The sequence below is a fragment of the Pseudorasbora parva genome, chromosome 11, assembly GCF_024679245.1.
Source record: "Pseudorasbora parva isolate DD20220531a chromosome 11, ASM2467924v1, whole genome shotgun sequence".
NCBI lineage: Eukaryota > Metazoa > Chordata > Actinopteri > Cypriniformes > Gobionidae > Pseudorasbora > Pseudorasbora parva.
Genome location: NC_090182.1, coordinates 8,047,290 through 8,073,154, shown reverse-complemented (window position 1 = coordinate 8,073,154; position 25,865 = coordinate 8,047,290). Strand labels below are relative to the sequence as shown.

Genomic DNA, 25,865 nt, shown 5'->3' with positions numbered 1-25,865 from the left:
ACACACAAGACGGGTCTCAAACATCAACGCTAGCACCTTTGTTAGCTGCAGTCCTAATCATCTGCCTGACCTGAGGGACAGCTCACCCCCCAGAGACTCACGCTGTAATGCAGATTCACGTCTGTGTTTTTATACAAACATACTGCCCACTGAGTTGATATTCCTCAGTGGACAAACTTTCCAGAACAAACCTGAGCACCATCAAGATAAGCAACATTACAGCAGCTGTCAGCAGACATTCATCAGTGAACAGAAAACCTGGACGCATTAGTGCATGACACCATTAACCGTGGAAAAAAAGATCCATCTCAAGATTTTTTTACACTTTTGACCATTTTTTTTATATATATCTTCTCAACATATTTATGTATTAGCAAAAATGAGTCTTGCAAAAAGTATGTTGCGAAAGTGCGACAAAAAACAAACAGAAACGTATTAATTAATATATTAAAAAAAAACTCTTCAACACTGATTCTAACTAAATGAACACAAAGGACACTTATAATATAATTATTTTTAAGACATGAAAAAATAAGTTACATTTCGAGTGATGCTGAGTCAGTTTTGAATTGATTCACTGAAATGGACATTTCTTTCAGCATTACTGCCATTGTTGCTACTGAGATTATAAATAAAGAAATGACTCCAAAGACCAAAGTATAATTCACTTTTTGTGCATACGCAAGGGTCAACATCATAGACTGTAAAAAAAATATGGACATAGTGTCCATGACGTCACGTCACCCATAGGATTGTGAAGAGCAGTCTTGAAGTGTAAAGTATAGACGAGCTGGCGTTGCAGTCTTGTCAGTGTGCCACGCCCGGATAACAGAAAATGGGCAAAGAGGCGGGACATGGGCGGAGCTTAGGTGATGCAATGACTAACAAACAGTGGATAAATGGCTATCCACCTGTCACTCAAAGTGACCACGTCCTTAATTATGCAGAACTTTAAGACTTTATATAAGGGATAAAGTACACCCAGCCAGTTGGTATCGCAGAATAAACCCCGGCAGAGTGATCAGGATCCTTACGCGAAGCAGATGTGTGCATTATCCCGCTTATTACATGGCTACTTGTCTCAAGTAAATTAGACACAAAATATTGTCTTGAGTTTAAAGCAGCACTAGGTAACTTTTCAACCTTCATAATATATTTTTTAAGACTCTTGTGATGATAAATCGACTTACAATAGGTTGAATGACACGTCTGCCATAGCCTGATGGGGTCTGTATCGTTTTTAATCGTACTTTTAAACTTCGGGTTTCGGGTAGTAACCCGAGAAAAAGAAAAGAACTACAAAATTTGACTGCTTTACGACATATACGTCACTTCCACCAACACACACACTTCCTTACATTCGGACGTGCGAGCCTAACTTTGTTCGTCGGATAATATAGTCATGTCCGAAGCAGCAGAGACAAATAAGAAAGAAAAGGTTTTGTTGGAGGAAAGCAATAAGAGGAAATGAAAAAATGATGGGATTAAAGGCAGGACGAGGATCAAAATGTGACCAGGGTTTGCTCGTCGGTGTGAGCTGAAGGAGGCGTGCCCGACCGATGCTGTCCTGCTTGTTACGGTGAGCTACCACTCAAACATTGAACTGAAGTATCATATAGATTCTGTAAAACGGTAACCAATAGACTACTATAATGACGCTGGCTTGTAAACGTGAGCATCGTGATTATTTGGCGTTTGAAAAAAACAAAACCCATGAAATTATATTCATATGACATGCTGAAACATAAGCCACTGACTGTAACGTTACCTGGGATGAAGACATTTCACACGTGCCGCCAGAAGAACTCCTCGGGACGCTTTTATGAAGTTATTTGGCCCGCACCGCACCACTGTATATATTTTTACAACACGCCGCGCACCCGCGACCATTAAATAGACATACGGGGTCCGCGGGTTATGAGACGACCCACGCATCACTAGTTCAGGGCTATCAGGGTTGTCATGTCAACAAATGCACGCGCGATGGCATCCCCTGTTGTAGGATGACTGAGCTTACGACAGTAGTTGAGGACATTATTTTTTCCAAACTGTAGGGGGACCCCGAGAGCAAAAGTAGCCAAGTGGGGCTTTAAATATTTTATTAGGTCTTACGCAAAGCTACCGCAAAGAAAAACAGTTCCAAACTCCTTTAAGCCTTTATCTATTGCTGAAAATATATATACGTTGAAATTAAAGGGTCAGTTCAACCAAAAATGAAATAGATGTCATTAATGACTCACCCTAATGTTGTTCCACACACGTAAGACATTCGTTCATCATCAGAACACAGTTTAAAATATTGTATATTTTAGTCCCAGAGCATATACAGTCTATGCCCACTGTCCAAGTCCAGAAAGGTTAATGAATCAGTGAATCGATCAATGCTTCGGGTCACCAATGTCACGTGATTTCAGCAGTTTGGGCGTTTGACGTGATCCGAACTACTGAAATCACGTGACATTGGCGACCCGAAGCATTGATCGATTCACCGATTCATAAACTGTGTGAATCTTTTTGGAGGCACATGGAGGAGAAGACAATGCTGAATAAATTCATAGTTTTTGATATTTTTGGACCAAAATGTATTTTTGATGCTTCAAGAGACTCTAATTAACCACCTGATGTTAGGGCTGGGCGATATGACGAAATATATCGTCTGGACGATAGAAAATGTCTATCGTTTTATAAGGCTCTATCGCTTATGCCACGATAAGGCGTTAATGGCAGAATTTTACGTCAAGATGCACCTCACGCCACGGCTTGCCCATACACGCTGCAATACATAAACAAACATGGAGGAAGACGGTAGTAGACGCGGTTCAGACCAGGGTAATTCTCAGAGTAATTATGCCAGAGTGGTGGCATAAGCGCTCAAAACAAACTTCAGACACAAACGCTGCAACGGGCTTTTAGGCCGGAGACACACTGCAAGCGTGGCGTTTCTGCTGCGTGTCAGCCGCGAGGCGGCTGCCTGGCGTTTTCTCTGCCTTTGCACACCAGAAGCGTGTCTGACGCGGCGCTGCTGCTGCTGTGAAGCCCTATACTTCATGTTAAATATAAATATATTGCCTATTGATACAGCAAAGACAACGTCGGCAGTAGCCTATTGACCATACATATATTTGGCATTGACGGCAAAATAGGCTACAGAATATTTCGTTCTGTATTGACAGGTTTAATATTTCAAAACGATAATTATGTTGTTTTTTGTTATTACAAGTAGGCCTATATCTGCATTTATGTTAACCTAAAGACTTTCACACATGAAAATGTCATTTATTAATATGTATTCGTGTCAAAATGGCATATAAACTCCTTTTCCTATGCTGTTTTGCCTAGAAACGCTTCCAACACGCTCGCGTGTCGCGTGAAAAATAGGCGACTCTTCTATTTGAAGCATGCACGCGTTTTCCGCGCGGCTGACGCAGGCAGTATGCAAGCGCTAACCGGTTAATATGGGAGCCAAAATAAAAACGGACACGCCACGCAGCCGAGACGCTCACGACACGCTTGCAGTGTGTCCCCGACGCGTGGCACACCATATAGCCATATATTGAAATATTTTAATGGCAGGTGTAGGGATGGCGAAAACGAAACATTTTCTTGACCGACCACCAAGCCTCATTAGTCGGTTGAAACCGGTTAACCGATTAGTTTAAAATATGCTGCGCTATTTGAAATAACAGCCGCGAGCTGCGCTCCCTCTGTCTCTCTTTCGCTCTCTCACTTCACACACGCGCTGCCGCCTCCCTTCCACTCACGTCACTTTTTTAAAATCCCCCACAGCGCGAAACACGAGTCCCGCAAACGCGCCGCAGAGGAGCTTGTTTGTAATCAGAGGACAAATGGCTCCTTAGTTTCGAAATGGTTTGGGTACAAGGTGATCGCGTTGTAAATAAAGGCATTTGTCCAGCGTTAGAAGCTAATTTGAATCATCGCCGCGGCTCATTTAAGAAAATGACAGCTCCGAAGAGGCGCCACTTTAGTTCGAGGTAAGTTAGTGCTAACAATAATAAAGAAAGACGATCAACACCTTATGTGTTACCACTGAAATGAAGATGTAATATATTTCCAAATGTAAGCCCATCTTAAGCGAAATGCACCCTTCATACTGTCGTCTGCCCTGGCTCTAACCTCGAGTGTTTACTTTTTGCAAACCTTGTGAGCGCGCAAACCCAAACGCTGTGACCTCGCTTCAAATGTTTTTATTGGTTTATTAAGTAGCCTACAAACAGGCGAGTTATGAAAAAATGAGTGCGAGAGATATGTTCAATCACACAAAAAGATTTTGGAATGAGACGGCCAACTGTAGTAGCGTTTAGTCCACTGTCTATAATAGCCTAATTTAGAGATCACTTTTTTATTTATTTTAACCGACAACTTTGATCGGTTAGCGTTGATACGGTCAACCATCGGTCTAACGGTCATCAGTTAACATCCCTAGGCAGGTGTTAACTTTACCAACAGTCTTGCTTTAAAAAAAGGTTGTAAATAAAATAAAAATGTAGTCCATACCAGGGGCGAGGCTACATAAGGGCCAGGGTGGCACTGGCCCACTCAGATTGACGGCTGGCCCACCCAATCAGAACAGACAAAAAAAAATAAAAAATAAAAAAATTGGGATAGCATTAAATAATATGCCTATGTGACAACACAAATCACTTAAACACCTACAAAAAATAGGCCTGTCAAATATGTTAATAACGCGTTAACGCAAATTCATTTTAACAGCACTAAATTTATTAACGTAGCGGGCATTATCTATTTGATCCGTGGCATAGCCCGTAGTTGGAAAAAGTGAGAGCAGTCAGACGCAAAGGATGCAGCAGCAAACATTAATAGGGAAAGAAAAGGGTTGACATTAATATTCTAAACCAAAAGTGCAGTTATTGCCTACATAAGCTACCACATAGCCTAATCTACCACATTTTTTGTTTAACTTTTATTAGACTTCAGAAAGAAAAGTGCGTTTTTTTTCACTGAGCACAGTCTCTGCAGTCTGAGCGCGATACACTGCAGCTCACTCTCGCTCATGTCTGAGGTAAATCATTAACACCATCACCGCTTACAGTACACCTGTTTTATTGAACTAAATACATTACAATCGGCTAAAACGAATGCACAGGTTACTTTCATGAACAAGCGCGCTCCCGAGTCCGTGTTCTTCACACTGTCCACGTGAATCGCGGCCCAGTTCGGCGCGCACACGCAAAATACCGGCAGTTCAATAGGGAGCGCGCGTCTCTTAAAGGGGCCGCACTATATTCCTACTCGTGGAGTATGGACCTCCTCCAGGTATGGTGTGGATCTGGTTCGTTCACTGGTACACATTACCAATTTTTCATACGAACTGTGCCCTGCTCTGAATTAAACTGCCAGTGTAAAAACTCCCTTTATATTCTTAAAATGTGAGAAATCACTGCTTACTCTTAATTTTTAAGTTTAGGGTTAAGAGACATGAACAATTTCTTAAATAAACATCTATGACCTTTGATACGTCTAATCTTCATGCTGTATTAATTATTATTGAATAAGTATGGTTTCACTAATAATAAATGTACATTTGCATAAAGCATGCATATTTGTCCATACTCATGTTGATTAGAGTATTAAAAACATAATTTTAGATTTACAATTACTAAAAATGTGTGATTAAATTGCGATTAATCGCGAGTTAACTCATGACAATCATGCAATTAATAGCGATTAAATATTTTAATCGATTGACAGCCCTATTAAAAAATAATTACTGTAGAGCGAAAACATTTTCATATAACTGACTTATTGCAACAGCCAATCAATAAGCTTAGCAGTAATGTTTAGCCAATCACGTATTGTTGAGGGGATGGGAAGATGAGCTTACGTCTGCTAGTGAAATAAACTTTTAACACGGGCCACGGTGCATAACACGAGACGAAATTCTCACAGGTTAAGCTGCAAATACATGTTTGACAACAGTTATACCGAGTTGCATTAGTTGACAAGAACTGGTTATTCCATTTTAAAATGAACCCAATTACTGAACACTGATGTCTTGTTACAGTGGTCATATAGCAGCACAATATCTATATTTGTCTTCCTTGCAATAGGCTTTGTAGCTGCTTGTTATAAATTAATTTTGCATATATGAATTATATGAATTTGTTGGCAAAAAATAAATCATATATAGCTTATATTTACTGTCAAGTGATTTTGTCCCATATTGTTTAATTTGTGTAATTTGAGAGTAGTCATTGAGGTCCACCCTATTCCACCAAGGTCCACTCAGTAAAAAATTTCTGGCCTCGCCACTGGTCCATACTACCTTTATTTGTTTTGTATATCATTTCAAACTGCATTTCCACATTGCAATTTTGTATAGACTATTCATAAACTGAATTAACAGAAAAATTGCTATATCGTTATGTATATCGTTATCGGGATATCAAATGAGCTATATCGGGATATGACATTTTGGCCATATCGCCCAGCCCTACCTGATGTCACATATGGACTACTTTGATGTTTGTATTCCCTTTCTGGACGTGGACAGTAAAGTGGGCATAGACTGCATTATGCTCTGGGACCAAAATATAAAATATCTTAAACTGTGTTCCGATGATGAACAGAGGTCTTATGGGTGTGGGACAACATTAGGGTGAGTCATTAATGACATCAATTTAATTTTTGGGTAAACTAACCCTTTAATGCTGAAAGGGACAGTTCAACCCATAAATGAAAATTAGCCCATGATTTACCCACCCTCAAGCCATCCTAGGTGTAAATGACATTGTTCTTTCAGATTAATAAAATATTTAAAAAATCTTGGCTAATCCAAGCTTTAATGGCAGTAGATATTTTGAATGGCAATGCACCTGAAAACATTCTTACTGCCTTTGTGTAAACTACTAAAACATGACTTTGTGAATGGCAATATCATGCGCATGCATATTCTGTGTAGTCTATAGGTGTGTTTCTTTTGATCAGTGTAATGCATCCTTGAATAAAAATTATTCCTACTGAAAATTTCCACAGTCCCCAAACTTTTGACCTGCTGAATGAGACTTCGTCTCTGACAGTGTCGAGCTATTTTTAGTATTCTGATAACTGAGTATAACACCAAACATGTCCTGTTGAGCAAACACAACCATTGCCTACATTTGAACTTTTGATAAAAAACTGCTCCGCTTTCTAAATGATGTCGCTATGTGTCATATTGTGTGCTTATGATCTCTGGAGACGATCTGTAAGCATAACAAGCAGGTTAAAGGCAGGGGAAGAGGATATGACATCATCAAACAGAGACGGTGTCTCTCGGCGGGGGGCAGATGTAAGCGGCGTCCTGTGGACATTCAGGCTCAGATCCAATCTCCAACACAGAGATGACTTCCGTACAAAAACACGACCTTACACTCATTATGGAAAAACACCAGCGGCAGGTGTGTGCGTGTGTGTGTTTGATATCCTTGCTGAAGGGAGAGTTTGAAACCACTGAGAGGGCAGATGAGAGACAAGGACACTCCGCTCCAGACCCAAAGCACAACACTGTTCCACTCAACTGAGCACACTTTCAAATTCTCTCTCTTTCTCTCAGAGTCTGACCGTCTGACCCACTGGGATGGAAATGGAAATTCTGGACTTTAAGACCTTTCACAACTAGAATCGATCAGAAGCAAACAAGAACTAAATGAACTAACAGAGCAAACCTTTACACCATAAACTCCAGACGCAACACAAGGCCTCCAGTAATACAAACTCAGCATTGAGAAAAGCATTTCTTTAGGACCCTTTGAAATCGGTTCCAGATGAGCAACACTTTTCTCAGGACAATGCTATTTAGGCTGTACCAGTGCATGGATTTAACTAGGGCTGTGCAATATATCGAAATGATCAAAATATTGCAAATGTAGATATCGCAATATGCATATCACAACGGCACGCAATATCTGAATGATTTTAATAAGTTACTTCAACATTGTGAAAAGTGTACTGGGCAAGACTGTTATGGCCGTTTCACACCGCAAGCCTGAGCAGTGCGTATTTTTTTCGGCGCCCATGTTAATCAATGAGTGCATTCACACCAAGAGCAGGAGCAGCGTGTGAGCGTCAAGCAGGAGCGTCGCGTGAGCAGCAGTGAAGTGGGGGTTTCGGCAGCGAGCCTATTTTTGCTGCGCTCCTGACGCTCCTGACATTCAATTAAGGTGAAAGTACACTTTTAATGGACAAAATAAATATGATTTCACACAAAAAGTGCCTAAAATGCACACAGGAAGCACGTGTAGTGTATTTGAACAATAACTGGAGTATGTCAGAAAAGAAAACGAAGAATAAAAAATATCTGTGGAAGATTTTAGCAATTTAAACTTGTTTTGATTATTCAGTTTGGGTGAAAGTATGGTTATGATTATAAAAAATTAAGTAAACTAGCCAGAAAATATAACAAACTTTCGTTTAGTTTAGTATTTAATACTCAGACAGGTAAAGGCTCTCGGTCTGCAGCTGCAGTCACGGTGTAAAGCGAAAGCACACTTTTGATGGACAAAATAAATATAATATCACAAAAGCGCTCAAAATGCACACAAGAAGCACGTGTGGTGTGTTTTAACAATAACTGGAGTATGTCATTAAAGAAAACGAAGAATAAAAATCATCTGTAGAAGATTTACCCATTTAAACTTGTTTTAATTATTCAGTTTGGGTGAAAGTATTATAAAAATAAAGTAAACTAGCCAGAAAATATAATTTATTTTAGTTTAGTATGTAATACTCAGACAGGTATAGGCTCTATCATTGTGGGAGCTGCTGCTGTGACGCTGCACCAACGCTTCCAGTGTGAATACTCTCGCGCGTCTGCAGCCGCAGTCACTGTGTAGTTACGCTGAAGTGCTGCTCACGCTTGCGGTGTGAAACAGGCGTTACTTATGACTCCTTGCAGTCTTGCGCTGTCTGCTTTCTGACACACACAGCGAAACGTGCGCACATCCAAGCATTATGTCTTAAAGTGACAGATACAGTAAACCTGCCTCTGTTTGTCAAAAATCACTCATTGGCTGAATAAACTTTGTAGCTTTATTGTGTATCAGTGTATAGTTAATTCATATGAAGACTACTGTTTTTATTTTTAATAAAGATTAATACAAATAATCGTCCACCCCTAGTTTAGGAGTCTTTGTTTAGATGTTCTTGATGTTAAGTTTTAGGCTGATATATTACCAAGTCAAGCAAAGAGTTTTTGGCATTTAAATATTTGCATTACTTTTTTTGTTTGTTTACATTGTTTGTACGGTCATCTACATTTTGTTTGGTTACATTTTTGCTAAAACACTGCTGGTCACTTTCAGACATGGGCGTCGGAACCATTGTGTGTGGGTGGGACAAGACCCACCCACTTTTTAAGACCAATGATATTGGACCCACTCACTTTTATCGTCTCTAATTCAGCACGTCTGCTTACCTTGACTACCCCTTAACCGAGAAACTTATTAAGAAACGTATTATTAAACACATGTTAAACGCTTTATTTCCCCTTTTCTAATATTTTCTATTTTTTTATTAAAAATAAATACCTTTCTGATCTGATATGTGATGGGGAAAGGGAGTAGAGTGAGTGTGGCAAAAGGCAGATTCGAACCTATGCTCGCGATATGCGTCAAAACTTAGTGCCATGCGTCTTACCCCTACTCTAAAGCCACGGTAATTAATTTCAGTGATTTCTGTAATTTTGTCTGGCCCAATCAATCGTTTAGTAAACGGTACTTTTTCTGTCTGGATACGGAGCATTAAAAAAATGCAACTTGTTCATTATCATTATCTGTGAAACTGTTGATTTCTATGGCAGTTAAATGAATATAGCCTTTTTATTAGACTTTTGGTATTGACTGGTTTGAGGTCTTTTTTGGTATGGGATATGGCCTTAAACGCACCATAATGCAGGAAATCACATCTATGAAATCATTTTTTTTTCTGGGGGAGAACCCTCAGACCCCCCGCAAAACAATTTTGCCACCTATCATATTTTGGCTTAGCCACTACTGACCCACCCACTTTTTATTTGCTTCCGACGCCCATGCTTTCAGAAGTTGTAGCAATGCTTTATTTTCCCAGAAAGAATGTGAAACGTATAAATAATATAATTTTCAGTTTTTAAATACTTAAATAGCACTCTAATAGCAATAACGTATTGCATATCGCATATCGCATTTTTATTCAATATCGCACAGCCCTAGATTGAACCATTTCCAAACTAATCCAAACCAGACAGATCTGTGGCAGGATCTTTAGTGTATCCGACACGTCACCATTTGTCCCATGTCAAAGAAGTCCCCATTAAAACAGTAAATCGGACTAGCAATGCGGAAATGATTAAGAAACAGCTGGCCATTACTTTACTAGACTACTGGAATATTTCAACTCCAGACTCACACATGCTTATAAACATTAACCAGCAAAAAACAGAGCCATTAGTTATTATTATAATAAAGCCACCAAAAAAAAAGCTTCTTATAATTTGAATGAGAACTCATATTTATGCATAATGGTTACCTGTAGTAACTATGGTATTTTGGTACTAATTATTGTTTCTACAACCATAGTAAACGTTAGTAAGCGCTCTGCTTCACACACACTGATGGTTTACGGTTTCCTCCTATCACAGTGTCTAGAGTTTCACTATAACACACCAGGTGTGTTTGGGAGTCTATGGAAACACTGTGATGATGGAATATCAGTTTCCCTCAGAACGAGGGCTTGCTTTAGTTTAGCAGGGTACCATATTACTACATTCTGCATAATATCCACATTTTGAAAATGTACATTTGACTAAATGTGCAGTATGCAGACATAACAGTGCATGAGGTACTGTCTACTTGACCTTTCAATTCAAGTGTGATAAAATCTGTGACTGATGAACACTAAAATTAGTTTTCACATTCACAATCTCTGGTGAAGTACATTATCAGGTGTGTAATATAAAGACATTCATTCACATATATCCTCCTTACTGGCATTGCACTCTGAGCTCTGTCACACACTAAAAACAACTGCAAAAAATGATTCAGCTGTTGATTAAAAACTACAATCTAACCACAAGGAACAATCTACATTTGCTTGTTCATACTTTTTGCAGACTGAGAAGTAAACAAACATATATGAAAGCCCATTTCTGCCACATAAGAAAAAAATGGGACACCTAAACTATGACATGTAAAGTCAAAAATGCTAAGCAGTGTTGGGGAGTAACTAGTTATTAGTAAACGTAATCAGTTACTGAGAAAAAAAAATGTAATTAAATTACAGTTTCTTACGATAATATTAATAATTAAAATTGGGCTACATCTCTTTTCTGTAAAAATGATATAAAGTCAGAATTGTGAGATATAAAATTGAATCCTGACTTTATATCTCTCAATTCTGACTTTATATCTTTCAATTCTGACTCTATAAAGCTCTCGAAAAAATTAAAAGACCATTTAACATTGATTTTTCAATATTTTCAATGATACAGAGCTGTATCTCACAATTGTACGTTTGTCAGAATTGCGAGATATAAAGTAAGAATTGTGAGATATAAAGTCGCAATTACATTTTTTATTATTTATTCTGTGGAAGAAACAAGCTTTCCATAGGGAGTAACATCAATCCACATTGCCGCTGAGAGCTTTAATCTACAGCTTGTCTGAGAGATGCCAACAAAGCGAACGATAAAAATGTATTTCAGGGCTAGAAAATAGAAAAGTAATTAGTTACATCACTTTAATAAAGTAGCTGAAAAGTTACACTACATATTACATTTTAAATAGGGTAAATTGTAATCTGTAATAATTATGAAATAAAGGGTTGAAATTTTGATTAAAAAAAAAAAAATCAAAATTACGATTTGTATTATGATCTTCACATTTTAAGTCATAATTTGGAATTTTCATTGTCATCTTATGATGACAGTGTCATAATTAAATTTTTTTACCAAAGCATGATTGAGCATTTTAAAGTGTAGGGTGTGTGCAGCATGCAGTCCATACAGTCGAGCAGAAGCAACACGTGGGCGTGGCTTGAGAATTCACGCGGGGGCGCGCTCGAGTCCCTTCGAACCACCCCCTTCCCCCACTGTTATGACGTCACAGAATTCCCTATCATTCGCGCTTTTCCAGTTCCACGAGTTCCCAAAAGTATCTTTCGAGTCCTAGTGTTATTCAGCCAAAGGCAATAAAATTCCTATTACTCAATCCGTTCTGTAGCTACTCAATGCAGATCTGCGAGTGACAGCACGCAGCGCCAAAAATTAAACTGTTGTTACACTCAAACCGCTCATGGACTGAAACAATGTTACCCTTCAAAAGCTTTTCAGATGAAACAAAGATACACGTCGAAATGGGACGTTGCTGCGGTCAGAATGAAACAATGTAGCACTTAAACAACCCAATTAAACTATGCGGCATGTCGCGGTACTTTAGTGGTAATACCACCATATATGGTCCATATGTTATATTTCAAAGTATGCTATTTACATTGAACTCCAATGTACTCCTGATGGCATTATCACTGTACAGGGCCAAAAACATACGTTTGTTAATGAAGGCTGTCAGAAGTGACATGTCTCAGCACAGACCCCTCACATAACTCCACATTTCTGAGCTGTAAGGTCTTCGCCACCACCGACAGTACTTTGAGGGAACACAGTGATTCTTCAAAACACACTTCACTCCACTTCCTCATCAGATGTCGGAGCACGTACCGCGAGAGCTGCAACACCTCAAAACATCTCAAACTTAAGTTTTTATTATTGTTTGCGACATGTAGGACCTCAATGCATTTTAAACACCTCTGAGTTTGATAAACAGCAAGCTCCAATTCAAACACACCAGTAATGACAGTAAACACAACACGAATATATAAAAAAAAAAAACACTTACAAACTTCTTCTTTCCGTCTCCATCTTCATAGTTCTTCTTGCTTTTCTTCTCCTTGTCTTTCCCACCTTTGGGAGCACCAGCTGAGGCTGAGTTTGGATCCATTGTTGTGCTAAAAAATCGCTTATATTCCACAAAAAGTGCAGTGCTGGTTCCTCACACACTCGCGGTCTCTGTCTGCCTCTCAGGGCGTCTTAACCCGCGGCCTGTTGGTGCCGCGCGCCGCCGGCCTGCGCTCGTCCTCCGGCACAAAGAAAAAGGAGGGAAGTTTGAACCCTGAACCCTTAAACCCAGATTCGTTCTTTTTACACGGACACTCCGCGACTCAACACGCGCCCTGACGATAGCGCGCGGATGTCCGCGCAAAAGTCCCCTAGTCCGTGCGCGTGTTTTAGCGCAAGTTTGTCTCGCTCTCGAATAAACAAACTACGCGTTAAGTCTCTAAACCTATCAGTCTAAGCTGTCAATCTATAGAGCTGTCATTAATACCTCTGACGATTGATATACAGTCCTTGTGCTTCATGGTAAAGACTTGAGATTCAAAGAACAGCCATGAGCAGAGCAGCTGAAGTTTTCCGCTTTCTCTCTCTCTCTCTTCCTGTGTGTGTTGGGCAGGTCAGATGGGAGGAGCCATCACGCGCACATACACACACCTGAGTCACATCACACACACGCACAGGTAGACAAACACTGACGCCTGCTGACACCTCAGCTACACTCATCACAAACATGAACATATGAATTCAATGTTTTTATAATTTATAAAGGTGATGTGTTATAAAAATGTATGGTTATTTAATGGAGGGACTTATTTTATCTTATAAATAATTGCATAATAGTAATATATGACAGCAATATTAAACGAAAAAATATATAATGTATTATTAAGATGATAAAACTAAATTCCCAAGAGGTTTTTTTGACATAGATTCAGATCTGATAAAACCACATGAATAGTCAGTTTGTTATTACTTTATGTCAGTCGTGTTTATTGAGTATACTGTATATTGAGAGTCTGCACTACATTATGGGCATACATTTTGTTTTCCCCACCCTACTTTTATTAATCACGAATGTAATAAATTAAGATGAAATTGCATTGATCAGAAGTGACTATAAAGAGATTTATAATGTTACAAAATATTTATATTTCAAATAAATACTGTTCTTTTGAACATTATATGCATCAAATAATCCTTGGGAAAATATTTAGTTAGTTAGTTAGTTAGTTAGTTAGTTAGTTAGTTAGTTAGTTAGTTAGTTAGTTAGTTAGTTAGTTAGTTAGTTTAAGATAATTAGTTGAATTTAGCGACACAATTTGGCTGTGATTGTTAGTTCCCAGCATGCTTTGTATATGACTGGAAATGGGGAGTAAATATTGAAATGAAGTGTTATTTTATGTTTTTGAGTGAAGGGAAACATCTCATCCTTCCCTCTGATTAATTTGACCCAAAATTAATTTTAAATCAAGAGTTCATTGGAGTGGTCTAAAACCTAAGGAATTTAGTCGCACTTAAACTTGGAACACACACAACAAATCTGACCCCCTTAGGAATGAACAGCTTCTTACTCCCAGCATATTATATGGTGCAGTCTACCGACAACCAGCATTGTGTGTTTAGTCAATACAACTAAAATCAATAAATCTGAAAACTGTACAACTGTTGGATGTGATCAAGTTTCTAACCCCCAACCCTGATTAATATGTGAGCGAAGCGCGGCACCTGCTGGTCAGAAGATGTGCAGCCGCTGCATGCGCGCATGCGTGTTTCATGTGGAAATAGATAATAGCCGGGGAAGTTTTTTAATTAGACTCGTTTTAGATTTGTCCCATTAAAGGGTAAAAGCAGAAAGGATCGTGATTAATTCATACTGATCACATTAAGAGTCGTTTCACTCCGCTCATCTTTCCAATGTCATTAACTTTAATGGCAGACTTTTGGAAGAGTGCAGAGATGCGACTGTTATTCAGCGGTGTGTGTAATTAACAGGCCTCGGACTGTTACGTGTGTCATAAAGGAACAAAAAGGAAAAGCTCTTTGCAGAAACACTCTCCATCCATTCCATTTCTATAAGCAATGCACAATATTTCCTCCAGCTCTGCAGAAATTCTCTGATATTGTCCTCATTCGTCACGGCATGTTTCATCGTAAATGTGCTGACTCAACCCAACCCAGTTTCACACTAAGTCATTATTATCTACCACACACACTCTCCAATTTACCCAGAGCTCTCATCTAAATCCCACCAGCACGTGAACCCCTCAGGAAAGGGCTCCTGACACTGAAGGGTCCAGAGACTAGTAATGAGGTAATGAGAAGATTCAATGTCGCGCATGGCTGTTTTACAGTCACTTGTAGGGCTTTTGTTTTTATGAATACAGATCAACCTAAATTACACTTCTGATTTACCTAAAATATTATTTAGTCTCTTTAGGAAGCTTGAGACTCAGTCAAAAAAGAGTACAAATTAGTGGCCAATTGCATGTTTTAAAGCAATAAAAACACAAATCCCCAAATTTTGGAAATTGCTGATTAGGTCAAATTAACTATCTATCATATTATCTATCATTCAATGAACACTGCATAAACATGAAGTTGTATTAAACACATATGATGCCTGTGTCCTCATTTAAAATGGTCATTTTAGTCAGTTTCACTACAGTGGTCTTATGTTTAAAGTAAACAATTCAAATTAGAGTACAGTTCAAAAGTTTGGGGTTAATGTTTTTGTTTTCTTCAAGAAATTCATATTTTTATTCAGCAAGGATGCTCAAAATTGACCGTTTGATAAAATTGATAAAAACTTTTTTTATTATTAATTCGTTTGACTTTCTATTCTTCAAGAATGTGTCTAGAGTAATCATCATATCAGAGTGATTTCTGAAGGATCATGTGACACTGAAGACTGGAGGAATGATGCTGAAAATTCAGATTTGATCACAGAAAACATTATATTTTACATTATATTTAAATAGAAAATAGTTCATTTAAATTGTAATATTTTATTGTATTTATAAATATTTATTTTATAGTTTTTAACCCGATATGATATTCAATTATAAATAAATAATAATTATTAACTTTCATTAAAGGTTTCATTATACCTCATTATCAAATAATTTTTAAACAAATAACCGGTATTGTGTATTGTGACAGCGTTCACGTTCATAAACATGTTACTAAGCCTAAAAATATCAAGTTTAATTCTTTCATTTATGACAAATAAGTTTAAAATATAAACCAATATCAATCCACGAACTAGCCTCCAACGAGTTTTCATTACGTGTATGCAAGTTTCTTGTATCATGTTATTGTAAAATGTATTAATTAATTTATTTATTTTTTATATTAAATAGAATGTTTAATGCTATACATGAATAAAGCATAAACCATGATTTAAGTAGCACTCATGTAGAGGTAAAACCACATTTTTAGTTTGACCTTCTGAGGAGAATGAGCATTTTCTGAAGGTTAAGCACTTCCTTTCAACGACTCTTCAAAAACCTTTTAAGGGTTTATAAGCCATTGGTCCCTTTAGTTCAGTGTTCCCTTTAGATGTTCTGGGGACATTTTTCAGCAAAGTTGTCCTCAAAAGTGTGGCTAGGTCAGAAACTTCACACACACACACACACACACACACACACACACACACACACACACACACACACACACACACACACACACACACACACACACACACACACACACTTCCATTTTTTATGAGGATTTCCATTAACAGAATGGATTTTATACTGTGCAAACTGTACATTCTTCTCTCCCTTTTCACACACAACTTTCTGTATTTTAACATTTTGAAAAATCATATTTCTGTAAGATTTATGAGCTGTTTCCCTCTTTGTGGTGACATTTTGTCCTCATAAGGTAGAGTTTACCCGAACCTCATATCTTATTATAGGCCTACCTCAAAACAGTTGGATATTTCTGTCATGGCCATTTGTATCTTTCAGTCTTTGTGAGCCGCTCGGAAAGGCTCTTGAGGAGAGAAACACATCCATTTGTCTTGGTTTGATATCATGGGCCCCGGCGTGTCTCTCTTATCGAGCCGCACCTGATTCTCTGCGTCTGTCATCACGGCTTTGGCGCATCGGACGCGGATTAAGACAGATATCAGATTGATTTATATCTCCGCTGGCACAGGCGTATTGCGTAACTCCAGGAGAATAAAATAACTGTCAGACTAACCTCGATAGATGATTTAGGCTCAGCTGGGCGGAAGCCAAACTAACGACTGGTTGACTCATTTAGCTTTCATTCGAAGCGTCTCACGACACAATGGTGATGATTTATAAGGGCTCGAACCTCAACCTAACTCAGATCTTTAAAGGACCAATTCAGCCATAAAGTTAAAATTCTGTCATCATTTACTCAGCCAAGTGACTGTTCTTCTGCGGGGAAATGTTCAATTCAAACCAGAGATATTTTTAACGAAGACTAAAAATATTTTTATGTTAACTGAAACTTATTGACTTGAAAAAAACGTATTTATTAAACTTACTGAAACTTATTGAGCTGAAAAACAGTCAAAATGCCGCATTGTCCATTTATCACTGCAAAGCTGCTTTGAGACAATTTGTATAAAATACAAAACTTATTAAAAATATTAATAAATACTTTATAAATACTACTAAAATAACAGTGGTTTAGATTTAACCATCATAAAGGTTGCCTTTCGAAGCGCACAGAGAAGCTACGGTGGCCGACACAGGACAAAGATGTCATTAGTGAAAATGGCAATTTCAAGGGGACCACTGTATGGAGATAGAAATGGGTCATTCTGAGGTAATAAAAACATAACGGTTCATAGTTATGTATAGGCTATTATATTGCATTTCTGTCAATAGATCCTCATAAATACCGCACCTTTAATTTTGGGATATTCCCACATCCAACCTCGTCTGGAGCGCAGCATAAATCCAGTAAAGAAACGGTTTGTAATACACTAAAATCACTACACTGCGATAAATCAAACATCAAATAAAGACAGGAAACAAAAACGGTGAAGTAGTCATTAGGCGCCATGCTCGTTACAGCACCCTCTCAAATTCATGAATTAATTAAAAGTTATTATTCCTCCACCTGCGTCATTAACGACAGTCCTGTATTGTTGAACCAACGTGGTTCAAACGACAGAGGTGCGACCATATTACTACGATTTAAGGAAACAGACGAGACTAGTTGGTTAGTTTCTCCAATCATACATTGTTTCTGAAATTAAGAATTTCTTTGTTTTTGTTATGCTGGATGAAAGACTCTTCAGATAATGATAGCAATCTGACCTCACACGTCATCAGCGTGTCTCATACTCGAACCAGTAATTCAAATGAAACCCGGTTTTACAGTTCTTCCTGAACCAAAACAATGAGCTTATGCTGCGTTCACACCATAACTGTAATTTGCATGAGATGGAATCTCGACTTCATGACTCGAATTAATGCTTTTCAAAGGCAACACTATCAACGCAGAAACGAATCTGCAGCAGTCAGGTGGTACAGGTCAACGCTCTTGTTTATGTTCATTATTATTGTAATTTTATGTGCTTCGAGACATGAGGTAGTTTAACGCCATCCCTCGTGACGCTTTTTTTAGCTCACTACTGTACGCGTTCATGTGTTTTGAAGGAGGCGTGGCTTTGAAAACGCTCTAAAGGGAGGGTGGGATCTTATGCTTTCTATCCTCTCTGAAAATTGCATACCCTACCTTTAATCAACGAGTTACATTGTTTGAATGGGAAACACACCCCAGGTTTGGAAAAACGCAAGAAAGAGTAAGTTATGACATAAGGATGAAAGAAAGATTTTGCTAGGCCCTAAGCTCTGAGGTCAAAGTCATTAAAAAAAAGGTTAAGACAACAGAACTGAGACCATGAGCGTGTTTCTTAAGCCCCACGTTTGCTTCTTCTCATCACAACCTCGTCCTAAGCGTGATCAATATCAGCAGGGCTTTTTGCACATTTTCCAGACACACAGACGGCATGAATGTGAGATTTAATCACGGTTTAACAGCGTACAAGAAAATAATCTGTCTTACATAATGCACACGACTTGTGATAAACCCTATATGGACAGAAAAAGCCGTGCAGAAGTACAAAACAGTCATTATATACAGACAGATCAATGAGTCCGGGCCGGTTCAGTTATCCAAACTGCTTTGCATCCAGTGGCATGATCCAATCACTTCAGGCTCATTTGTAGGAGCTGCGGGCCTCTCGCAGTGAGCGGTCGTAAGGCATGGAGGCGAAGAAAGAGTTCCTCAGCTGACAGTTGATGAAGAACACGATGAGGAGGACCAGCAGGAAAAGCACCAGACACATCACCACGTACGTGGCCAGGTCTGGTTTGTCTGGCTCGCCCTCTCGCAGCGCGCTCCCGCGGCCCGTGGGCTTCAGGAGGGCCGACACACTCACGGGCCCGTGGGACACGTTCAGCGGCGCCGGCGTGTGTGTGTTGGTCATCAGGTCGAAGTCTCGCGCCGCTGCCGTGGAGTTCAACAGCATCTGCCTCAGCATGATGGAATCTAGATGACACCGTTAGACTGCAACAGAAAAAATATACACTAGATATGTATGTTTATACTAGTAGAATGAACTGTGCATGGTATACGCATTACAACTGGCAATATTTGAAACACACAGGGGCTAGTTTTCACAGAGTTAGGTTTTCAGTCAAAAATCTGTTCTATCTATTTTTCTTTAGCAGTGCTTTTTGTAGCTGTGGATTTTATCCTCTAAACTAAAACCTAATGCCAACATATTTTTGTTATATTTGTTGGCTAAACAAGTGATCATATTGACAAAAATCAACACAAAATTCACTATATAATAAATGTAGACTTGAACTGAAGTGCTGAATGTGTTCCCATGATAAGTATTTTACAAACATGGCAGGTTGCCCCGTGGTTTTGTACAGTTCATTAAAACACATTCCACTGGCCAAAACAATATTTAGTTTACTTATTTTTGATCTTTTAATTAATTTCTTTGCTGTTGTTTTTTACTTCAGATAGCATTTCATATTTTAAACAAAGGCTTTCTTCTTAAGCCAGTGTCAAAACTCGTTGTGACAAGCCTACGTCATACTCACAACCTGTCATAAGTTTAATATGTGTAATGAACTGTATCTTTTATGCTGGACAATTACGGAGAAAATAGTGCTCAAGGCTTTAATATCTGTGTCTGTATAGTAATTGAGTTTCATAAAAATACACCTAAACTGAGAAACAGGCTTTTAACTGGAATAAAAGACTGGAACTTATCTCCTCAAATGTAACTTTATGCATAATGTAAATACAGGCTATTCAAAACGAAATATATATAAATATATATATAATTGACTAAAAAGGTGTGTGTGTGGGGGGGGGGGGGGGGGGGGGCGCTTAGATAAGATAATTATGAATTAAAGATGCGTTATATGAGAGGTTACAGGGTTTCACTCACTGTCTGTGCGCCCCGGACAGGAAGGCGAGGAGGACGTAGCGCGTCGCTGCGTTCGCATACCACCAAACTCCACAAGACCTCAGACGGGGGCTCGGATAATCGGCACTACATCCACAGATGGCTCAAACTGTCTATCCATGTCCCAAAATGTGCTTTTCCATAGATTATTGCGTTGCCGGAGAGAGGGGACCTCTCCAATCACACCAAATCTCCAAAATCCAAATCTCTCCAAATGTCTCAATAAACGCGCAGCGAAGGGCAGTAACGGCGCACAACGGGTCTCAGTATCTTCGCATACACAGAATCACTGCGTTCACACAGGTTTCCGTGGTTTGAACCGTCGAGCAGAGATCCCGTCGCATGTTTATATCCAGGGAAAGTGTCTCGCAACACGCGCGTCCGTCATCCGCGACCTCCGGTGACGGGGGCCAATCGATCCGCTTCGGCTGGAGAGAAAGTGAACAAATTAAAGAAACATTGAAACGAAAGATAGACGAGCAGTTATCTGTGCGCAATGGAGATGGGGGCGCGTAAATGTCTCTTCTCTCTCTCTCTCTCTCTCTTCTGACAGACTCTTCAATTTGAGACAAAGTGAGTGGAAGAGTTTCAGGAGGGTGCGGAATGTCTCGGAGAGGTTTTACAGGAGGAGAGAGAGAGAGAGAGAGAGAGAGAGAGAGAGAGAGAGGAGAGAGAGAGAGAGAGAGAGAGAGAGAGAGAGAGAGAGAGAGAGAGAGAGAGAGAGAGAGAGAGAGAGAGAGAGAGAGAGAGAGAGAGATGCAGCCTATCAGCTGAACCAGACATTTAAAGGGACCGTTTGAGCTGCTGATGTCATGATGAGGTTTTTTGTTTTGTTTGTTTTTTGGCTTAGAACTGTGCGTGATATTAGATTATAGCGTTATGTGGTGACTGACGTAAGCTTGCTAAAGACTGCTTTTTGTGTGTCTCCTACCGTTTGTAAACCAACTGCACCAAAGGTCTCCACATTCTGCTTAGGATGCTTTTACGTGGCTCACTGGTGCTGGGCTTTTTAGTTTTTATGCAAGTAACTTTTGCTGCTCAGAACACCTTAGTAATGGCAGTGGCTATTTACACTAAGTGAAAATAGTGATATTCTATAAGTAAAAATAGAAGTATTTTCTTTGCAATAAGTGTAAATAGCAGCTAGATGCCTCACTCCCCTTTAAAACTATTATTAAACCTGCGACAGGCTTCAGCTCATCCCTGTATTTTAGTGTGCATTATTCAGCGTGTTCTTTAATCCGCAACAAGACAGAGCGTGCTTCAAAAGCAGAGGACAAACTATGTGTATTTATTGCAACACGATCACATGCTAATGCGTATTAGTAGTACAAGTGTGAAATCTCGTGGAATGGATACGCCAAAATGAGTTTTGGCTTGCAAATGCTACGCAGGTTTTCGTGTGCATATGATACACACATTATGGCGTGCATATGACACACTCTTGGGTAGGATTAGGGTGGTGGGGTCGGGGGTTTGTAGGTATAATACGGCATAAAGTGTGTATCATATCCACGCGAAAAACCACGTACCAAATGCACGCTAAACCTCATTTTAGCGTATACATTGCACGAGATTGCACACTCGTACTATTTATACGCATTTCCATGAGATCGGGCTCATTTATTGATAGATTGCTATGTTATATAGACATCTGTGTAGTACATTGTCATAAATTCAGTTTACATGAAATGATTTCTTTAGAAAATCACTATGGTTTCTCATCCACTGTGAAATATGGACTTATTTATTGAAATGCCTTTCATCTAAATGGTATGAAACTTTTCCTACTCTTGTTATACTTCATACTTCAGTGCAATAAATATGCTAAAATTTGTTATAATATTAATTATATAATAACTCAAAAGAAAAAAAATCTCCCATCTACTGGTTATAGTGGCACATTTTTGTTAAAAGTGTTCGTTTTCCACCAGGTGACAGAAATCCTCCACTAAATCCTGGCACTTTTTCCATGTTACCTCCATGAATGAAAATGATAAATGTAGATCTTCTTTAAAGTTAATTTTACTGCAAAAAGGTGGGCTGTGTGTAAATGTTGCATTTAGTGCATGTCCTAATAGACTTATATAATATGCCTAATGTTAATATACCAACCTACTTAATACTCAAATTTGTTTTCTACCTTTATAAGACACTACCAATCATTATAAAACACAAGTGGTATTGAGAACACCACAGAGAATTAAAGCTCAGCTTTCTACAAGGTGAAGTAAATACAAGGTGCACATAAACACAAAACACCATCATGGTAACACACAAGACTAAAATAATGCAACAAACATGAATTTAACAACATGAGATGAAACATAAAACCCTAATGCACATAACTGACAAGAAAAACAAAAAGTAAATTAAGAATAACTAAAGTCAATTAACAGTAATTGGGACAACCCCTAACCCTAATGCAAAATAAACCTGGCATGCATAATGAGGGAAGTTTGGAATAATCTCTGGAAAAATCACCTCGTCGTTTTACTAATCTAACTGACGTTTTCTTAATAAATTAGCACTGCTGAGTGTGACAAAGTAACATCTCAATGAAGATGCAGGTCATTTTTTAGTGTTAAAGCTCGTCAAGCTCATTAATATTCATATGAGTTTGAGGACACACCCTCCTTGTGGTAATCACATTATCAGCTCAGGGGTAACAGCTCATCAATATTCATCAGCACCTGTCTTGAATTAGCATTGCACACATGGGGGGCAACGAACGGTGCAATGAGGACAAAGTCACATTGGTTGGGTGACCCCAAGTGAACAGACGGGCCGCTTGGACACGACCCTAAAATGTCATTTAGACAGAAAGTGTTTATGCTGCAGTTTAATTCTATAAACCTTTAAAATAAAGCTTCTTCTTAAGTTGATACTTAAAGGGGGGGTGAAATGCTGTTTCATGCATACTGATCTTTTTACACTGTTAAAGACTTGGAATCCCATACTAAACATAGACAAAGTTTCAAAAGTTAAGGTGGACGTTTGATGGGAGTATTTCTTTGTCAAAAATACTACTTCCGGTTAGTCATAAGTTTCGGCAAGTTTTTTGAGATCATGCGTCCCCTTTGACGTTAATGGGGGCGGAATTTCCTTGTATGGGCCTTACGGACAATTCTACCGGAAGAGCGTGAGAGAGAGAGAGAGAGAGAGAGAGAGAGAGAGAGAGAGAGAGAGGGAGAGAGCGAAAGTAACAGGCTACGCCCATCAAAGCGCTGGCTTGTAGGCTGTGCTGCACAGGTGATGTGCACATAACAATGTCACCAAAAAAGTGCGTTTTTGGTTGCCAGACCAAGACAGTCCTGCACAGATTCGCCAAAACCCCGCGTTAAGGCAACAGTGGATGTAATTTGCTTTTCCGGATCAGCAACTGAGTTGCGCGAATGTTTATATCTGTTCGCTGCATTTCGGTGCCGACTGTTTCATAAACAAGGCCCAGCTTGACGCCGGATTTTCCCAATCGCCTAATGCTGAAGGATGGAGCAGTCCCAACGTTAGAAGGGTGAGTGAGCCCCCACCCGCTCGGCTTTTTTCGGAAAGACTCGGAACAGCGCATCTTTCTTATATAATTATTAAAAAAATAAAGACTTTTCGGAGATATGCAGGATGCAATGCTACTCTATAGGTACTCAAGATTGACATGACACTGACTGAAACTGAGTGTTTCACCCCCCCTTTAAGTTGACAATTTGCATAACACTAAAGTTTGAGTCGTATGCCTCTCAAACTCTCATCTGAATAGGTTTGGCATCTCATCTCATCTCCTCTATTGTGTCATCACTTCTGTATGGTAATCTGTAGTTAAAGATATTTAGAATCACACAGATGTGAAAATAAAGCAAACCTGGAGTGCTTTGCATTCATAATGCGCAAATTTAAAGAGTTAGTTAACTCAAAAATGAAAATTAGCCCATGATTGACTTACCCTCAAGTAATTCTAGGTATATGAAAATATCCTGGCTCTTCCAAGCTTTATGATGGCAGTGAATGGCTGTTTCTGTTTTGAAGTCCATATAAGTGCATCTATCCATCATATAACTGCTCCACAAGGCCATTCACTGCCATTCCATTATAAAGCTCGGAGGAGCCAGAATTTTTTATATATTTAACTGTCATATCCACCTATGACTTGAGGGTTAGTAAATCATGGGCTAATTTTAATTTTTGAGTAAACTATCCCTTTAACCATACGCCTGAACTTACGTTTTGAGATGCTCTTGAAGTTTGTTTTGAAGCATTCACACATAAGCAAAATTATTGCAGAACAATCCACAACACACTTAGGACAGATATGATTCAAAAGAACTCAGAGAATGAACTGCCGTGACGTTCCTTTTTAACATAATCAGGTCAAAACATTCCAAAGAGTTCGCCTGGATTTCGTTTTGGGAGTTCTGGAAAAGAAACCCCCCTTTCAGTATAAGTTTCAGTATTATTTAACCTTGCGCTAATGTATTTGGAAGGCTTTTGTTTTTCAAACACATCAAAATGCACAAATTCACGTATAAAAAAATATAAATATGAAATGAGCTTTGACCTAATATGTTTACTTGAAGTACCCCTGATATTTTAATTTGTAAGTTAAAATTAAGTCAATTAAAAATAATAATAAATCATAAAATTAAGTTCACGGTTCTCTGATGTCGGTTAAAGGTGCCATGTGTAAAAATTGAGGTAAAAATAACCAAAAAATTACCTACATGCATTAAAAGAATGAGAAGAAATAAGGGCGATGATGTCATTAAAACAATGTCAAGTTATAGTGCTGCAGAGATATCAATCTTAATTAGCAGTAGCATTACTGGCCCCGGCCCGACAGGTGTCGTAATACCAGTCTCGGCCATGGGAGGCGGCATGCGGACAACATAACCACGAATAACGCGCACGGCTTGTGGGCGTACTTGAACTTGATGTCAATCGTGTGGAAAGTACAGCCCACTACTTCATTTCAGTTCAGGGAAGAGAGCGGACAGATGGCCGAAGCCCTTGGCCCCTTAAATGTATCTGATATGATAAAAATAGCTGCTTTACCTGACCGGAAAAAGCGGAAGTGTGCACGCCCGACGACTGTGTCCCATCCCGTCATAATAAAAGTCCCGGTATTCGTGAGCCATGTGTGTGTTTAACAATCACTCCAGCGGCCGTGCTCAGCTACACAACATTCGGTCCTGCTCTGCTTTACAGTAACGTTAATAACCGCATCCATGAATGTGATTTCTGCCCGAGTCTATTTTCCACCGGCTGTGAGGTGAAGACCACATGTCCCAAGATACTGCGCTCACACCTGGCATCATCAAACTAAGCCCTTGATTAGAATAGGCGCCCTCCAGTGGACGGAAAGTTGCATATTGCACCTTTAATGGTCACATGACATCTTTTTTTTACAAATCTGTTTTTTGTAGTGTGTTGATTAAACTGATTTATTTTAATTTAACATTTGTATGATTTAATTTAATAGCTTTTCATTAAACTCACAAACCCCTGCAGGTCCATCAA

The 25,865-nt window shown here is 39.0% G+C and overlaps 2 protein-coding genes across 2 annotated transcripts in view; both read right to left on the bottom strand.

Annotated features, from left to right (window-relative positions):
- The window catches only part of LOC137092610 (protein diaphanous homolog 1), a 132,555-nt gene extending 119,052 nt beyond the window's left edge, over window positions 1–13,503 (bottom strand). The window contains 1 exon segment of the mRNA XM_067456914.1: window positions 12,888–13,503. Coding sequence (XP_067313015.1) covers window positions 12,888–12,989 — 102 coding nt within the window. The 5' untranslated portion in view covers window positions 12,990–13,503.
- Window positions 13,504–18,879: 5,376 nt separating this feature from the next.
- Window positions 18,880–20,972, bottom strand: LOC137092196 (small integral membrane protein 32-like). The gene is made up of 2 exons (XM_067456457.1): window positions 20,340–20,972; window positions 18,880–19,438 (listed from the first exon to the last, which is right to left on the bottom strand). The coding sequence occupies exon 2, from the start codon at window positions 19,410–19,412 to the stop codon at window positions 19,089–19,091; it is 324 nt and encodes a 107-aa protein (XP_067312558.1). The 5' UTR covers window positions 19,413–19,438; window positions 20,340–20,972; the 3' UTR covers window positions 18,880–19,088.
- Between the last annotated feature and the right edge of the window lie 4,893 nt (window positions 20,973–25,865).

What these genes read in the sequence shown, in the direction of transcription:
- LOC137092196 (XM_067456457.1), bottom strand. Translation starts at nt 19,412, where the DNA reads ATGCTGAGGCAGATGCTGTTGAACTCCACGGCAGCGGCGCGAGACTTC.